At 40.8% G+C, this 17,850-nt stretch overlaps 1 protein-coding gene across 1 annotated transcript in view; it reads right to left on the bottom strand.

The window, feature by feature from the left end:
* Med12l (mediator complex subunit 12L) overlaps window positions 1–17,850 on the bottom strand; it is a 301,905-nt gene that overhangs the window by 230,545 nt on the left and 53,510 nt on the right. The window contains exons 6-11 of the mRNA XM_055596727.1: window positions 14,608–14,718; window positions 13,176–13,445; window positions 10,461–10,610; window positions 9,649–9,748; window positions 9,257–9,393; window positions 1,103–1,234 (exon numbers count right to left, since the gene is read on the bottom strand). Coding sequence (XP_055452702.1) covers window positions 1,103–1,234; window positions 9,257–9,393; window positions 9,649–9,748; window positions 10,461–10,610; window positions 13,176–13,445; window positions 14,608–14,718 — 900 coding nt within the window. The remainder of the gene's footprint in view (window positions 1–1,102; window positions 1,235–9,256; window positions 9,394–9,648; window positions 9,749–10,460; window positions 10,611–13,175; window positions 13,446–14,607; window positions 14,719–17,850) is intronic.

Genomic DNA, 17,850 nt, shown 5'->3' with positions numbered 1-17,850 from the left:
GAACAGCAAGCGCCAATTCTCAAAAATTAAAAGTTAAGTTGTATGTGGGTGCGGGGACAGAATAACTAAGATTAGGGCTAGCACTGTACCCCAGAGGACAATAGGTAACAGATGTTATAGGAAAGGCAGGTAGGGCAAGCAAAGGGAAGCTCTGTGGGTGTTAGCAAGCTCTGTCTATCATAGGAAGGGGGAGCCATGTTCATTTACACTTCTAAAAGCCCACTCTGGGTTCTGTGTAGAGGAAGGAAGAGAACAAAGGGGAAGCAGAAAAACATGAAGGCCAAGGGCCTCCGCAGACCACACACATTCCCTGTGGCCACTCTGCTAATAACTACATTAAGAAAGCTTACGTTAAGACGGTGTGGCAGCACACGCCTTTAATTCCAGCATGTTAGGGAGGCAGAGGAGAGGAGAACTCTGAGGTCGAGGCCAGCCCGGTCTATAGAGTAAGTTCCAGGACATTCAGGCTACAAAGAGAACCCCTGTCTTAAAAAACCAAAACAGAAAAGAAAGAAGCTCCCAGTAATGTTGACCGATGTTGGCTATGGTTTTCATTTTATATGTCTGAGGCCTTAATGACTCTATCTAGAACTAAATTGTAATCTCAAAAAATAACTCTAATTAGTATCTATGATCTCATAATCCTAATTGTCTCTAGAAAATGTTTCCAAGTCTGCTATACACAGTGTGGCTTCAAAATGTCAGAAAAGATAGTTACATTGTACACAGGTTTACGTATGTTTATTGCTGTTTCATGAATCCTAGTCTCACAAAACTGGGTTTCTTTGTTCTTATCAGATGTTAAATTTACTTTTTTTATAATTTTTATTTTTTTTAATATTAGTTACAGTTTGTTAACTTTGTATCCCTGCTGTGTCCCGCTCCCTCTCTCCCTCCCAATCCCACCCTCTCATAAATTTACTTTTAAAAGACTCAGTTGTTAATTATTCTGGAACAGGAATTATCGTCCCTGTCTACTTAGATCCTGCTACGAGTCTTGGGAAGATGACATATCCCTTCGTCCCACCACTTTCTCGAGATGCAGAACCTCCTCACAGCAGTATATGAACTACACCATGCATTAGAAGAAAAACAGACCTACCTCCGCCTCAATCTCTGCTTGTCTTTTCTCCAAGAGTTTCGCCACGGCCATGGCTCTGTGCTTGCCAGAACGTTTGCAGCTCACAGCCCATTCACACAACAATGTCACCACAGCTTCATCATTGGGGGCAACCTAGTGACCAAGAGAAATGTACCAACCATATCATGTTAACACAAGCAAAGGACTAACTACCTAATCCTTAGAACTTTGTTCTCAAGTTTTACTAGCAGAGGGCTTTCAAATCGTTTTAATTTCAGTAGGAAAGGAAAAGCTCAGTTATAAAGAAAGAAAACACTCAAAACTCATCTGAATGTGAAATAATTCCAAGCAAACCAGAGATTATTAAAGAATATGGCCACTGAACTCCAAGAACAGCTATTACAAAGTCCGTATATTCAACTCCACTGCTAAGCGGTCAGAGTGTGGACTATGATTCACTTGCCATGTAGTTCTATCAGGCTGTGTTACTGAATGACCAGTGAGAAGTTGAAGAACCAAACAAGAGAGAAGGCTGGAATATTAATGATGTTTGCATGACTCATTACACCATGAACAACAACCATGAAGAGGGGAAGTCAAGCGTCTGAAGAACCAACAACTGAAAGCAGACCTGGTCAGCAGAGAGCCCTAGCCAAATGCATTATCATTCCCGGAATAGGCTAGTGACTAAGGATGGGAGGACTGCAGGGAGCCAAGGGACATATCACAGCTGGTGGCATTGAGGGATGACAGAAGAAAGACTGGGTTTTTATGTCCTGCCTTTGCTTTACAGAATCCATGCCAAGCTTCAGCTTACTGGCTACAAGACTATAGTATTTCTCGTGAGCATAAACATTATGCTACAAAAGGTAGATGACCACAGTTTTAGGATTTAAATACAACGTTGGACATTCTTAATACTTTAGAATTCATGAGCTCGGGCAAGGTTGTGCTACAGTTATGAGTACGATCCCAGGAAGCAAATCACACACCTAAGTCCAGGCTTGTGGGACCTCAGACACATAAGGGCTCCAGAATAAAAATGGATGATTAGTGTCAATACTAGCAAACAATTCAAATCCTAAAAAAAATCATTTTGCTCTGACACTCCATTTGAAAGAGAGCCGTTTTTCCTCCCCAGCAGGTATCACTTGCAAACGGCTTCTCAGTTAGGGGTGAGACTTTGTGTCCATTTCCCTTTTCAGTGCTGGGAATTTTGTCTGGCTTGAATGTGCGGTTCCTGTGCATGCTGTCACCGTCTCTGTGAGTTCCTTTGTGTATCCCCTGTACCGGGAAGACACTGTTTCTCTGAAGTCACCCACCACCTCTGCCACTTATAGTCTTTCTGTGTCCTTTTCCACAAAGATCCCTAAGACTTAAGATGAGGCTTTGATGGTAACATTCCTTTTAGGACTGCATGCTCCAAAGTCTCTCACTCCCTGCACACTGTCCAGTTGTGGGTCTCTGGGTTAACACCACTGCAAGAAGCAGCTTCTCTGATCTGGGCTAAGCGAGGCACAGTACAGTGATGTCACTGGGAGTTATTTTATTGCTGTGTTCATTTAGGAGAATAAGGTAGTAGGTTTGCCTCTAGGCTTGTGACCTATCTAACCTCAGGTTTCAGGCTACTTTGGCAGTGTCAGGCAGCCACACTCCAGGAAAAGCCCCATGCCCAGGAGCAACTGGCTAACACAAAACAAAGTGCATATTTTGAAAAATTTTTTGGAGGTGGTCTTTTGTTTTGTTTTGGTTGGTTTGTTTGGTTTTGGTTTTTGGTTTTGTCTTATTGTCTTTTTTGCTTGCTTTGATTTTCATTTCTTAGGGTCTTGGTCTTTTACTTGTTTGTTTGTTTGTTTGTTTGTTTGTTTGTTTTGAAAGACAGAGCAGGTATAGGCATACCTGAAGTTGGGTAGATAGGGAGGTAAAAGGGGAACAGAATAGAGTTAGAAGGAGAAAAACAAGATCAAAATATACTGTATGAAAGCAAAAATTTTAAATTAAAAAAAAATTGGCTTTTAGACTTTTATCCATTTTTTCTTGAATTTCCTCCTCTATATACATGTTGATACAATCTTGCAGACACTTTAAAGGGAGCTCTGGGTCTCTGGGTCTCTCTCTTTCTCTTTTTTTCTCTCTCTCTGGATTTCTGAGACAGGGTTTCTCTGTGTACCCTTGGTTGTCCTGGAACTCACCCTGGAGACCAGGCTGCCCTTAAACTCAGAGATCCACCTGCCTCTGCCTCCCAAGTATTGCGATTAAGCCATGGGCCACTGCTGCTCAGATGTTCTGGGTCTCTTTAATTTAAGGCAAGAGATGGGATAGTGAGATGGTTTGGTGTCAAGAATACTTGTTCTTGCGGAGGAGCTAGATTTAATTTTCAGCATCTACATGGTAGTTCTCAACCATCCATAACTACAATTGCAAGGGATCTGACCCCCTGTCTTGACCTCTGTGGGAACCAGCAGCATTCATATGGTGCATAGACATACTTGCTTTCAAAATAGTCATTAAATGAAATAAATCTTTTACAAATTTTAAAAATAAACAAGGAAAATAATTCAAGTGAAACAAATTTTGAGCATGGTATTTTTTTAAAGATGACGTGTTAAGATTTTTATTTTAGGGGGAGTTAGAGTCAATTCCTGAAGCACAAGTTTGGATTCAGAAAATTAAAGAACCTAAGCAGTTGCACTAGTGAAACAAACAAACAAACAAACCAAAAAACTAATAGGAACATTTTAACCCAATTAGTAAGTTCCATTATATTCACAATTTTTAGGCATTTTCCCTGAATCTTCAAGATCATAAAACAATACATATTTGTATTCTACAGCATAAAAACAAACTAAAAAAAAAAACAAAAGGACACGTTCTTGTTACAAAATCCAAGTACTTTACTGCTGGAAGCCTCAGGCCTCACAGTTTAATCTTCTTTAGCTTCTGTCCTCCAGTCTATGTGATTTTACACCTAAAGGAGACAAACTATAGTATGTAAGGTACCCTGCGTGTGTTCGGTAACATTTCTAGGTGAGAGATGTCTACCAAATGGAACCCCAGCAGGAAAATCACAGGAACTCACAAAGCTGCATTCCCTTCTCGGCAAACAGCAGCTTTTAAGGCCACCCATCTCTTGGGAATACATCTATGACTAAACCCTCAATGTGGCTGTGGAGAATGCCCCCATGTGCTCACGTGTCTGGTAGAGCTGTTTAGGAAAAATTAGGGGTGTGGCATGCTTGTCAGAGGTGGGCTTGGAGGTTCCATAAGCCTATACCATTACTCTTCCCTCCTCTCTCTCTCTTTCTCTCCCTCTCTCCCCAACCTCCATCAGTGTACCACACACTCCCCTCCATGACAATTCAGCTTCACCGCTGACCCAGAAACAATGCAGGCAAGTAACCATGGGATGAAACCTCTAAAATAATGAGCCAAAATAAATTTTTCCATGGCTAAGTAGTCCATCACAGCAGTGGAAAACTGACTGGCATTCTTGATGGATATACCACTTCAGTGTCTTAACTTACACTTTTAGAAAGTGATTTGTTTTCTTTATATTAAACAAGAAAAATGAAAAGAGATTAAGTATTTGCATGAATATGATATCTTTTATATAGCACATGGTTTCCTTTCAGCCATGCCCCTGCCTCTGCTTTCAAACACCTTCCTGTCTGATTGTATACCAACTGTAAAGCAGATACACATGTCATTAATTAATCTATGCACTCCTCTCCTTCAGAGACAGAGGAAACACCCACAATGCTGTTGTCCTGAAGTTCTCTTTCTGGTGCAGCTGGTCTAGCACTTTCACTACTCTGTACAAAATCTATTTCCCGGGATCCCAGAAAGAGAAGTGAAAGTAGCTCTTCCTGCCACCTTTGTATCTTCCTGTTTATCTGTGTCCCAGAAGCACCCAAAGATGCAGCTGTCTCTGCTCTGACAACAGCCATTATCAAAAGGAGAGGCCAAGAAGAAGGAAGTGGTCCAAGAGCCCTGCAAAACTGAGGGCCCCTCCCCAGCCAGCTGCTTGGAGACTGACTCAGTACTTAGCAGCTGAGGGCCCCACAGCTCACTGCAACTCTCCACATGAGGCTGCTGACACACTGGCGCTATCACCTGGGAGGAAATCCTGACCAATTTCAAACAGTAAATGCCACAGAATCATGAACCAGCAGCTGGGAAGCAAGCTGCATTCAAGCAGGCACAGCCCAGACCTGCTGCATGACCTGGAAAGGTTTATAGATAGATCCTGCTGAAATGCAGGATACCCAGATCACAACCAATCTGTAAACAGCCTCAGGGAGATGCTGCCCAATTCGCACAGGGCATCCCACACCAGTCTACACCACTCGCCAGACTGTCATCAGACTCTGAGCTCTGAGCTCTGAAATAAAAGCTAGAATTTCTTTATTTTATACTACACAGAGTGAAGAAAAACAAAACAAAACAAAACACAGAACTGGAGTAAAATATAAAAGGGTTTTGAGGTTAATTTCCTACCTCCTTTGCAGCAGCACTCAAGCTGACACAGCAGCAGCAGGTGACAGGGGTCATGAGAAAGAGTAAAAAGACTGCCATGTTCCATGAACTATTAGTGAAATCATGCCCCGCGCCTGGCCAGCCAGACCTGGTCAGCTCCCAACAGGCAGAACCCAGTATCAAATGTCTTCACTTGTGTGCTAGAATGTCTAATGTGCTTTCACTGAATATTGAAGCTGATGCTGCCCTCAAATCTGGACAGATGTTCTCCCCATCTCCCACAAGGAGGGAGAGGATTGAATTTCCACCCAAGCCATTTCCAAACAGCAGAGACTTGGAGGGACTGAAGTCTCCCCAACTGGGATGGGGAGGAACACTCCAGTACGAGCAAACCTCAAACATAGTGACTAGACGCTGGTAACTTTATCTACCATCTCACACGCTACATCAAACCTAGACGAATTACAAAATCCAAAAAAAAAAAAAGGAAGTCCATTTTAAAGACAGGAGATAGGTTTCCTAGTCCTAAACAGACACCCAAATATGCTTTATCTTGCTAGACAACAGCTAGCTACATCATGCTGGTTCTGCCAATAAAACATAGGTATTTTATTACTGGCAACAATAGCAATTTTTAGAATGTACTTACTACCAGTTTTTTTAAAATCTCAAAGTATTCATGTTCAAGTGTTGTATAATTATTTTAGATCTCTAAACACACAACAGTAAATAACTTGCTCTAAGCTACATAGCTATCATTTAACATTCCAATGTGAATTCCAGAAATAACAAGTGACTCAGTGATCAGGAAAACAGTAGCCCCTGAGTCAGGCATGATGCCACACACCTTCAACCCAAGCACTGATAAAGTCTGCCTGAGCCACAGAGTGAGACTTTATCTCAAAATAAGAAGGGAAAAAAGGGAGAGGAAAAGGAGGGGAAGAAAGGAAGGAAGAGAAAGAATAAAGGGGTAAAGAAGTGGAGAAGGTAGAAAGATACGGTAAGGAAGAACAGGGGACAAGAAACCCTGATAAAAAGTAAATAGAGAAGTAAAATTGTCACTTGCAACCTTATGAGTAAGTACCTTAATATAAATGCACATCAAATACTAAAGGCATATTTTTAAAATGTCAATGCTGAATACTTAACATTTTAAGTATTTAAATGTTAATATTTAAACATTTAATCTTACAGAAAGGGGCTGTCCCTTCGGATATCCTCCCAGATTAAAAGATATAAGTGTGAACTAAAGGGTAACAACACTGTTTTTATCTTACTTTTAAAAACCCGCGTGTTAACCACAAAGCCTCTCATATCTCTTTCCAGAATGTAACCAATATTTGATATAATTACTGTTAAACCAGCTAACACTTGCATTCCCTTCCAAGTGCTACACCATCCAAGACTCACTCTAGGGCCCACATTGCCCTCTAGTGGCAGGTACTACCACCACAACCGCACAGCCGAGAATGCCTTCCTTAGGAAGGGGCTCAAATTCTGCCCTTCCTTCTCAGATCAGAAACAGTCAGACCAGGAGTGTTATGGTGTGAAGACAAATATCCCCCACAGGCTCACATGTTCCAATACTGGTCTCCAACTGGTGGTGGCTGGGAAGTTCATGGAACCTTTAAGATGGAAGAAGTGTCACTGAGAGTAGACAGAGGTATTATCCCCCAGCCCCATTTCCTATTCTCTCTACTTCCTGTGTGGACAGGAAATTCCATTACTCTGCTTCCGGACTGGCAGGCCAGTATCACCCTCCTTCCTCCTGTCACATCTCCTGCCCATCATAAGAGACAGTAGGCCCTCTGGCACATAAGCCAAAATATAAATGTTTTTTTTTTTTTTCCCCCAACTTGCTTTTTTGGCAAGGCATTTTATCACAAAACTAATTCATAAAGATAAAAATCTATTTTAAGTGAAATTCTCAATATAACTAATTATACTACAACAATAATCATTTTTTGTTAATTTTAAAATGGAGTAAGTATTTATGGAACTTAACCTGACAGAAGATCTTGCACCCAGTGGTTGGTTTCAGGTACCCACTGGGAAGAAACCGGGCTTCTGAGAGAACCCTGGAAACACTGGAAGTTTATTCAAAAACATCGCAACATAATTTCCACCCTTGATGAGGTAGCCTCCCTAACACTTACTTGGGAAATTAGTTGGGAGTAATTTGAGTTTCCTTTCACAGGGGGTCATATATCAGATATCCTGCCTATCAGACATTTACATTATGATTCACTAACAGCAGCAACATGACAGTAATGAAGTAGCAACAAAATAATCTTACGGTTCCACCACATGAAGAACTGTGCCAACATTAGGAAGGTTGAGAACTACCGGGATAAGGCTTTAATTTATTTTCTTAAAGGCTTACTTATTTTTAATTGATGGGTTTGAGTTTTAATTTATGGGTATGCTCCTGGTGCTTCTGCAGGTCACAGGAGGTTGACAGATCCCTTAGAGCTGGAGTTAAGATGGCTCTGTACGGCCATGTGTGAGCTGGTAATCCAAACCCCTTGAAGGAGCAGCAAGCCTGCTAACCATCTCTCCAGCCCTGGAGCAGGAACTGTTAAGTTAGTGCAACAAGGCTGAAGCGTTCTGGATGCGCTTGGGCAAAACCTAAACCAAAGAAGTATGTTCACTTGGCACAAAAAGCCAGCCCTGGCATTGCAGACAACTCTCACCAACATGCAAAAAATAAAGTAAAATAAATCTCACTATTCCTGAAGCATTTTAGCCACAAAGGTTACAGGGATGGAAAGTTTCTGTCTTTGGGGACAAGAAAAACATGAGAGCTAAGAGTCATATGCACTCATATGCTCTCTGCTAAGTACAGAAACTCCCTTCTGCAGAGACTCCCAAGAGACAAAAACTCCACTCAACGTGCACCGTACTCCCAACACTGATCCCCTGAAGCTCCTACAGTCTTGAACCTGTTTTTGAGAAGAAGATAACGGCTCACAAATTATCCCAAAAGAGGAATACTCTGGAATGTGTGCCAGGCTCCTGCTTAGGAAACAAAGCATTTTGGTTGTTTTCATTTTTTTCATCTTTTCTTTCCACAAACCCAAGACTAATGGAAAGTTTAAAAACCAAAGTCATGTAATAAGCTAGCGAAAGTGTCTTCTATGAAAACGTGCCAACTTCCCTTAGTATTCTTTGTATGTGACACAAGCTGTATATATGAGGACCATTTTTATAATAAAATAAAAAAATAACAATTCTTTTATTTTTATTTTATTTTAAAATAGAAATAATTTCTCTGAGGACTGAGTAAGAGAAGCAGTAATTGAAAATTTTAAATTCACGATCTTTTGATAGGAAAAAAATTGCAGTAAAGAAGTTTCAAAGACCAGTCTCATACATAGCCATGTGCTGCCCTCTGCTGTGCTACAGCCTACATTACACTCCCAAGTTAAAGCCAAATTATCTATATGAAGTCAATCTTGTACTAAAACTAAAATGTAGAGAAGACGAGGAAAGGTTAAAAAATATTCCCCGTTAATATATAAAGGTAGAATGAACCCAACAGACATTCCGTTATAATAATGGTGAGTCACCTTGGTCTCAAAAAAATAAAGATTTGTAATGCACACGCTTTCATAAAACATACATCATACTAACAACTTCGTTAAAATTTATTGAATGAGAAAAAAATAAGAAAAAAACAAGAACAGTAATACTGAATACCTCTTGGTTATCTTTGTTTTGGTTTGCCCAGAAAATTTTATGATAAAGTGTCTCCATTGAATTGCTGGAATCAGTTCGGTCAAAACAATGACGGTCCAAGACTTCCAGTGTGTGCAAAACCCGGCTAATCGTCACCCCTAGATTAAGAAATTAAGGAAGCAGTTAAATAAGCCAGAATATCTTAGTAATAAAATTACATTAGAAAAAGAGCCCTGTAATTCCCAGCATATAATATCAAAGAATTGTAAGAACTAAACTAGACATTTTGGACAGCCAGTAGCGAAAGGCTTAAAGGTCCTTCATTCATGTGAAGCGCTTTGCAAAAGTGAGAAAGAAGAAAGCGCAAAGCCCAGTGATGCTCTGACCACTCAGCCTCCTGTGGTATACTGTACCTGCTGTCGACTCCTGACACTTGTCAAAAGACCACCTAACTTCCACCGCTCGGCCTCGTTGTTTTATCTGCTGTTCTACCTCATAAATCCTTGCCCGAACCTGAAAGATAAACACTTCAAGTTAAGTTGTACTTGGAAACTCTCAATGGCTGCCTAAATCATGTCAGATTTTCTGTGTGAATAGAACATTGTCCAGTAAATGCCAATCTTAACTGTATCACAGGAAACATAAATTCCTGCATAAAGCCAATGCATTTTTTAAATGTACAAGTGATAACTTGTCTCAATACTAATGCTTATAAAAACAAATGCCTGCAGGAAACGTAACAGGTGAAATGTCTTTACAACAGTTATGGTGAGGAAGAGATTGGAATATCTTTGGTTTAAGCAAGGAATGAATGAGGAGTGCTGCAGCGACTTAAGAAAACAACTCCGTGAAAGACAAGTATCTTGTGCTGAGTATTAGTGATAATCCCAAAACTTTTGTGGCATAAAAATCTTGAGGCAAATAATGCAGCACAAATAAAAACACACAATTACTGAGCATCACAAACTATTATTCCAGGGCTCACAGTCAGGGTGTGAGCATCACCAAAACTGTCTGGATGGCAACTGCCTGGGTGGCAGAATATTCTATGTACGTCTCTATTAAAAAAAAAAAAATGGGGAAAATCCAGAAAGTCACCTAGACTCATAGCAGAGCTGGGAGAGGCATTAAGATATCTCAGACTCCATGACAAGGCATGGCCCACCACACCTAGGTTCTTCTGGGAATTGAAAACCTTCATTAAAGCAGCAAAGCAAACGTCTACCTGCTGATTGAAAGCTGTGTTTCCACCCGGCATGGGGAGGCTGGAAGGGGCAACCTGCAGCAGATCCAGGGGAGAGCCTGGGTTTGCGATCTTATTTTCATTTGTGGAATAATTCCACACCAAGGCACTTGGGCAACACAGAGTGACAGTCTAGAAATAAAGCAGGAATAGTCCAGACATTTAGAGGAAGGAGAAAAGTACTGACAGCAACTTCAATAAAAATGACACTTTCCCATACATTAACCAGGTTATTTTTAAAATGTGAATGTCCTTTCCCATTCTTAGCTACCCAATGGTAAGACAAAACTTAAGAGTTATCATCACAGCTACTGAGAAATAAAGTGTAACTTTTTGGCTAATATTCCAACACAGGACATGTGGGAAGCTGAATAAAATATACTATTTGTCACTTCAAATAATGTTTTATTGTTAAACAAGAAGAAATACAATTAGGATATTAAGTACTAAGGTCATAACTTTCAAAACTATTTATTTATTTATTAAATAGTGAGGCTTCAAGCTTCATAAATGCTAACACATGGATAATCCACATATTTCTATAAAAGTATAAACAACAAATATTTTCAGCTTTGTAGGCCACCTACAGTTTCTGTCACACATTCTCCTATCGTTGTTTCAGTCACACAATAACAATGTGATGCCTATTCTTGGATCATACGGTAGATTTGGTCTGGAAAATATAACTCACCCACCTGTATCCTAAACTTTCACGGATACTTTTTTTTTTTTTTTTAACTCAGCCAGCATGTAAGAAGCAGTTTCCACAATCTCCACAGGTCAGGTGCTGCTGACTTATCCTTATCTCAAAACTGCCAATCAACCAATCAGTCCATCAATCAGTGATAGCTCCTGTATCTCAAGGCTGGCTCCGAGAAATTAATGACTTAATGTGTCGCTATCTAACACTGCATAAAACCAAACTTACTCCACTACTTAATACATTTCCAAAAGAAACTGTGGCCAATTTCCTGTTGTTCTCTCCCTACACAGAATATACAAACCTCATACTCTCTTTGATGGACTCCCCTCATTACCTCTCAGCCACACAATCCCTTCAGATCAGCTGGGCATTTCTCACCACAAGCTCTTGGATAGTCTCAGTGTCTGAACCATCCAACAGGCCTTTAGAACTCCAATACCACCCAACTGACCAGTGGTCTGCCCTCACCTTCAGAACTAGGCATGCAACCACTTAGAGGATCTATAAGGAAAAAAATTCCATGCTAGTCCCTCTCTGCCAGGAACACTCTTTCCACTGAAACTACAAAACAACTACCTGGCATCCTTTGGTATTTATGAGGTTCCAGCTCCAAGGCCCCTCTCAGAAATCAAAGACCACAGACGCTCAGTCTCCTACCTAAAACAGCATAGTATTTACATATACCCTGTGCGATCCCCCTGCAAGCTTCAAATCATCTCTACATCTCATAAATGGCATGTGAGTAGCTGTCACACCATGTGATTTTGGAAATGAGACGAAAATGTCTGTGTGTGCTTAGCATAGACAGCTTTTTTTTTTTTTTTTCTGAGTTTTCTCAGTCTACTGGTAGTTGACCTTTCTGGTTTGAACTCGAGGATACAGAAGGGTCCAAACACTCCCAAACTGACTTACCTACATGCTTCCAAATGTATTTCTTTGCCTTGTTGTCCTCTTCCTTAGCTGTCCTCTCTCACAAACCTTCCCTATTCTCTGGACAAAACAATTAACTGACAACTGACAGTGTCACTTCCTGGATACCAAACCATCTAAGGGCACCTAAGCCTAAGGCCCCCGTGGGCCTTCCACTCACTCACCCCACTAGACTTGACCTGCACAAAGAATAAAGGGCCAAGTCCTCTGGCCCTTTTTCTGTGCTAGTCCCTCTCTGCCAGGAACACTTTTTCTGCCGAAACTACAGAACAACTACCAAATTTTCCTAGAAAAAAGACAACCTGGCTACCTGGCTCTAAAGCTCAACAAAAGTTCCCTTTTTAACCATCATAGCCCCTTGCACAATCCTCCATTAACACTTAGCATATGATACCGAAAACTGAATCTGAAAGTCTTTATCAGGACAGTGAACTCTACTATCTTAGGGACCATGTCTTCCAGAATTCCTTGATTCCGGAGTCCCATGTTGAAGAGCAAGACACACTAAGAACTCAAGAAACAGAAACTGAACACTGACATGGCAGGTCTGGGAAAGAACTGCACTTATGCCTGACTGAAGGACCCAGGGACAGCACACTGCTCTGTTCAAGGAGAGCACAAGCAACATTTCCTGACACTAAAGAAACATGGAGACATCAGGCTCAAGATGCCAACTGCAGACACAAAGAATGCTCCCCAGAGAAGCTATCTCAACTGAACTATGGGTTCTCCTTGAAGGATATACAGCTGAACTGCTTAACCATACTAAAAAGGCAACAAATAGCCAGAAGTGGTGGCACTCACTTGGAGTCACAGCATTCAGGAGACTAAGGCTGGAGGACTCTCAAAGTTCTAGCCTAATATCGGCTACAAGGTGAGACCCTGTCTCTAAGTCAACAAAAACACCAGAAAGGCAATCACAATAGTTTCCTTCTTCACAGACACAACAAATCGCTCAGGGTGACCTAACACACTGTGTGATACATCATAAACTTCTATTTTAAGTTAGTAGGTCCTTCCCACAATGAATTTTAATAAAATAATACGGACCATTATGGACTTACCTGCAACATACAACTAAGTCCATAAACCAAGGGTCCGTGCTGTGCACAGGAAAGGAAATCTGAGAAGGCCAGCTGCACAGGGCTCATCCCAGGGCCAGGAGCACCAGGACTGGAGGTCCCAATACTCGTGTTGTTTGCTCCAATTATCATGTGGGGTGAGTGAGCAGCAAGGAGGTTGGGGCTATCACTCAGTAGCAAGGAAAGACGCCGGGCACAAAAGTATGCTAGACGACGAGACAGGTAGGCTGACTGAACAAACTCATCTGAGTACTGAGAAGCAGAAGGACAGCAGGAGTCAGTCATGTCTTATGCTTTGAAACAACTATTTCAATATTACTTTTCTTCATCAGAAGAAAAAAAAAAAGTCCTACGTACAATATAGACCAATGTTACCCAATAGTAACGTAAAGTAAGCTGCGCAGTCTTGAGTTTTCTATAAGTATTAAGAAAATAAAGCAGGAATTCCAGAAACAGCTCAGCAGTTACAGAACGCATAGTGTGCGGTTCTTGGCACCCCCACATCAGAGAGCTCACAACTACTTCTAATACCAGATCCAAGGGATCAAGGCCCTCTGTCCTCTATAGGCACCTGCATGCGTGTGGTGCACCAAAATTCACGCAGGCGCACACATATACACAGGAATAAAAACAAATCTTTAAAAGGGGAAAATAAAAGTTAGAAAGAATAACACATTTGTGTTTAACACAATATTTTCAGATAGTATCGCTTCAACAAGTAATTCATGTAAAAGTACCCCGAGTATACATTCTTACATAAGGTCTGAAATCTGGCGTGAATTTTATACTTACGGTGTATCTCAGTTCATGGTAGCCACTTTTCAAGTGGTCAAACACCCATCTGCAAGGGGCTAAATAAGTAGTGCAAACACAGGCTATCCCAAGGGATACCTTAGAGGGGAAACACAGCGCCCCCGTATGTGTGACTTCAGGGGCAGGTATAAGTGACACAGAGAAAGGCAACCCAACGATGCACTTTCAACTCATCTGAATTATCAAAACATCTATATCTTTTCTAAAAAAAAAAAAACATTAACCTCATTCAGATAACCTATATTTAATAGATTATTTGACAAATTAGTCTTAGCCCAATGTACTTAAAAGCTCTCATAAGAATGCGGGTAATGCTGTTCTCTCTCCCACAGTAACTGGAAACAGAGCCAGCACTTAGAGGCTGCATTCTGCCGATAGAAGAGAAAACCACCGTGTGGTGAAATTATATTTGGATTAAAAAAAAAACAAAACAAAACAACAACAACGGTGGACCAGCAATGCAAATATTTCACAGTATTTGGAACATTTTTCTTTCCCTTTCAAAAGAAATGATTTCTTTCCCACCCCTCCTTCCCTAGTCATTTTTATCAAATTCATGTCCCACCACCGAGCTGACTGGGTGGAGGGCAGTGTGCCGTACCTGCAGCATCAGTGGCAAAAGGAGCTTAAGAAGGCTGTCATCCACAGGTCTGATCTTTTCCAAGACGTCCAGGATCCACGACAAATACTCGTGTTTTTCTAACATTCCTTCCTTAAATGAAGAAAAATTAGACTACTGATGTCACAACCTAAGAGGTTTATTTGTTTGTTTGTTTGTTTGTTTTAGATACATTTACATGTAATTTCAACCCTGTGTTATTGCTACACCAAGAAGGTCTTGCCAAACAAAATAAAAGCCCTAGAGGGTTTTAGGAAGGACAAGGGGTATGTGTGCTCTGGGGTTTTATTTTTGTTTCTGTAAACCTGCTGCATTCTAAACTGAGTTTTTAAAAATGCTAACAGATACTCAAAAGCCACCCCAGTCTAGGCATGACACACCCCCACCAAGATATTAGGAGCATGAACTGATTTTTCAGGGAGGAAATGGGGCTCATGGTGATGACTCTGTGCAAAGACTGCTCATACCAGCGTCTCGAAGGTCGGAAAACTCCCACCATACTCGGGCCCAGTTTAATTCTAAATGACTCTCAGATTTGCCTACCTATAGATGTATTATTTGAAATACTGATTTAATGACCCATTACAAAGAAGATGGACTTTTAATTAAACTATTAAATTAAAATGTAGAAAACAATTCTGTACAACCATGCTGAAAAGTAACTACATCTCCACACACTTACAAAATATCCCACTGGAGTGGCATGATCTTTTCCCTTAACTTTCTTCTTCTTCTGACCCAAGCCATTTGCCAAGTGGTCTGCTACTGCGCTCCATCTCTAAAGAAACCACTATGTCTGATATAAGCACCCTTTGTCAACTGCCTTCACACATGCATACACATGCACAAGTATATGGTTGCGTGTATACACACACACACGCACACACACGTGCGCACACACAGAGAGACAGAGGCACAAATATATTTATATGATTGTCTAGGCATATACACTTAATGCCATATTGTAGTCTTTGTGGGGAATGTCGAGGTAAGCCTTTTGGACGCCCATAGGGAATGGTGAGTGAGGCGTCAGTGACTCCTACAGTTCCTTGAAAGGTCCTGATCCACTAGAGACTCCTAGCTCATTAGTCAAGTCCCAAAATGGATCCGAGGCTAGGACAGTGACTGCTTCCCCCTTCTTTACGGAAGTCTCCTAAGGTGTCCCTGCTTGCCCCCCATTTACTTACAGCTGCACCACCTAATTGATTGTTACTGGTCCTTGAGGCTAGCATGGGATGGTCTGATGGGCCTTGCAATCATATAAAAGCCTTTACACTGGACGATAAAGTTAGATCTGCATCTTTGGGTCTGGTCTCCGGAGTCTGATTCTGTGTGGGCTCTATCGCCACTCACCCTCGTCCCCAAGGTTCCTGATCCCCACAAGTCTTGCGTTATGATTCACAGAATGAAAAACTCTTCAAAATAGAAAACAAGTCCAGTTTTAGGCAAATCATATGCAGTATTTAAAATCTTTAAAGCATTTACATAAACTTTACATTAATGAGTAATGATGTATTTTTACAAGGTAAAATTAATTTTAAAAAGGAATCCTGGGGTTGGGGAGAGAGGTCGCAGAGAAAATGTTTGCCGTGCAAGCGTGACGGCCTGAGTTCAATTCCCAGTACCCACATAAAACATTTAATAATTAAAAAGAGTAAACAGGGTAGCATGCCCTTGCAGCTCCAGAGCAGAGAAATAGGTAAAGGCAGAACCCTGGAGCTCATTAGCTAGCCAGCTTAGACTAAACCTAAAGTTCCAGTGGTAGACCTTGTTTCAAACCCAAGATGGACAGCTCCTGACAATGCATTAATTCTTAAGGCTGACCTTTGGCCTCCAGGCATCCATGCAGACAGGGCAAGCATTAGCACACACACACACACACACACACACACACACACACATATACACACACATGCACACAAACAACTAAAACAAAACTTTTATTGCTTACATATTCCTATTCTTATTTTCTGCATAAGTATGTCCGCACGTGTATATACCAGGGTATCTTTTACATCGCAGAACAAAGTAAATTAAAATATTAAAAAAAAAAACTTTTAAAAGTTGACATCAACTGTCATCATTTTAATACCTGTTTTTTATTTTTAACAAAACATCCTGGCTGGCAAGATACATCAGCGTTAGTGAAGACATATGCCACCAAGCCAGAAGACCTGAGTGCAATCCCTGGAACCATTATAGTCGGAAGAAAATCCCACAGGTTGTGCTCTGACCTGCACACACATGCCAGGACACACATGTACGCACACTCAAACACACATGTATACACACACAGACACACACGCACACTGGATTTAATAAATGTTGCTGCTATATTATATCATCTTTCTAAAGCTCTAAGCATGCTGGGAAAACACACTTCTGGGATGTAAACTACATGATCAGTGCAGAGCTGGCTGTGAAGCAGCTCAGCACAAACAGAGCTGGGGTTTGTAACAGCTGTTTTTATTCACTTAAAAACTATGCTACTTCCCAAAAGAACCACAAGGCCATTTGTTTGTTTTATATTTGAGCTGTTTCTAAAACTCACTACCTAATTAAACTTACTTACTAATTAAAGTTCTAAATGGAACATTTTAAAAGCACATATTTCTTTCCTCTTTGATTAACAAAATGGATAATGAAAATCTGGGCTAATAACAGGATTTTAGCTGAATATACCTTGTCAAGAATTTTAAAAAACTTGAAAAAGGCAAATAACACTGCAACTAATGCCTACTGGTCAATAAGGATTCCAGCAGCTTGTCTGAGTGAGAATTCAGTAGGTCCTGGTTGCCCTTAATTTTCCCCTTTAATTTTGACTTCAAGATACAACTGAGGTAAATGAAGATGACCTTTATATGGAATAATTTGGTAGCATAGGAGATCTGATGAGCTAAGAAGCATCAGTCAGTACAAAGGTATTTCTAAACGAATATAGAGTTTAGGAGCACGATACTTAATAGCACAATCACAAAGTAATTAATGGCGCTGAAGTACCTGAGGCCACAAACAACTGCGGATGAATGTAATAAACTCTCATCACAGAGCACACATGTTACTTACCTTGAATGCACTGTAAGCGATGTACCTGGCACTATAGTGCATGCCTGTGACCCCAGTATTTGGGAGGCAGAGAAAGCCACATGGTCTACATAAAGTGAGTTCAAGACCAGCAAGAACTTGCCCCCAAAATGTCATTTACATACAAAGAAACGTCAAACT

The sequence above is a fragment of the Psammomys obesus genome, unplaced genomic scaffold (assembly GCF_907164565.1).
Source record: "Psammomys obesus unplaced genomic scaffold, mPsaObe1.curated_primary_1811, whole genome shotgun sequence".
Taxonomy (NCBI): domain Eukaryota; kingdom Metazoa; phylum Chordata; class Mammalia; order Rodentia; family Muridae; genus Psammomys; species Psammomys obesus.
The sequence above is the reverse complement of the archived record's forward strand: the minus strand, read 5'-3'. Positions and strand labels throughout refer to the sequence as shown.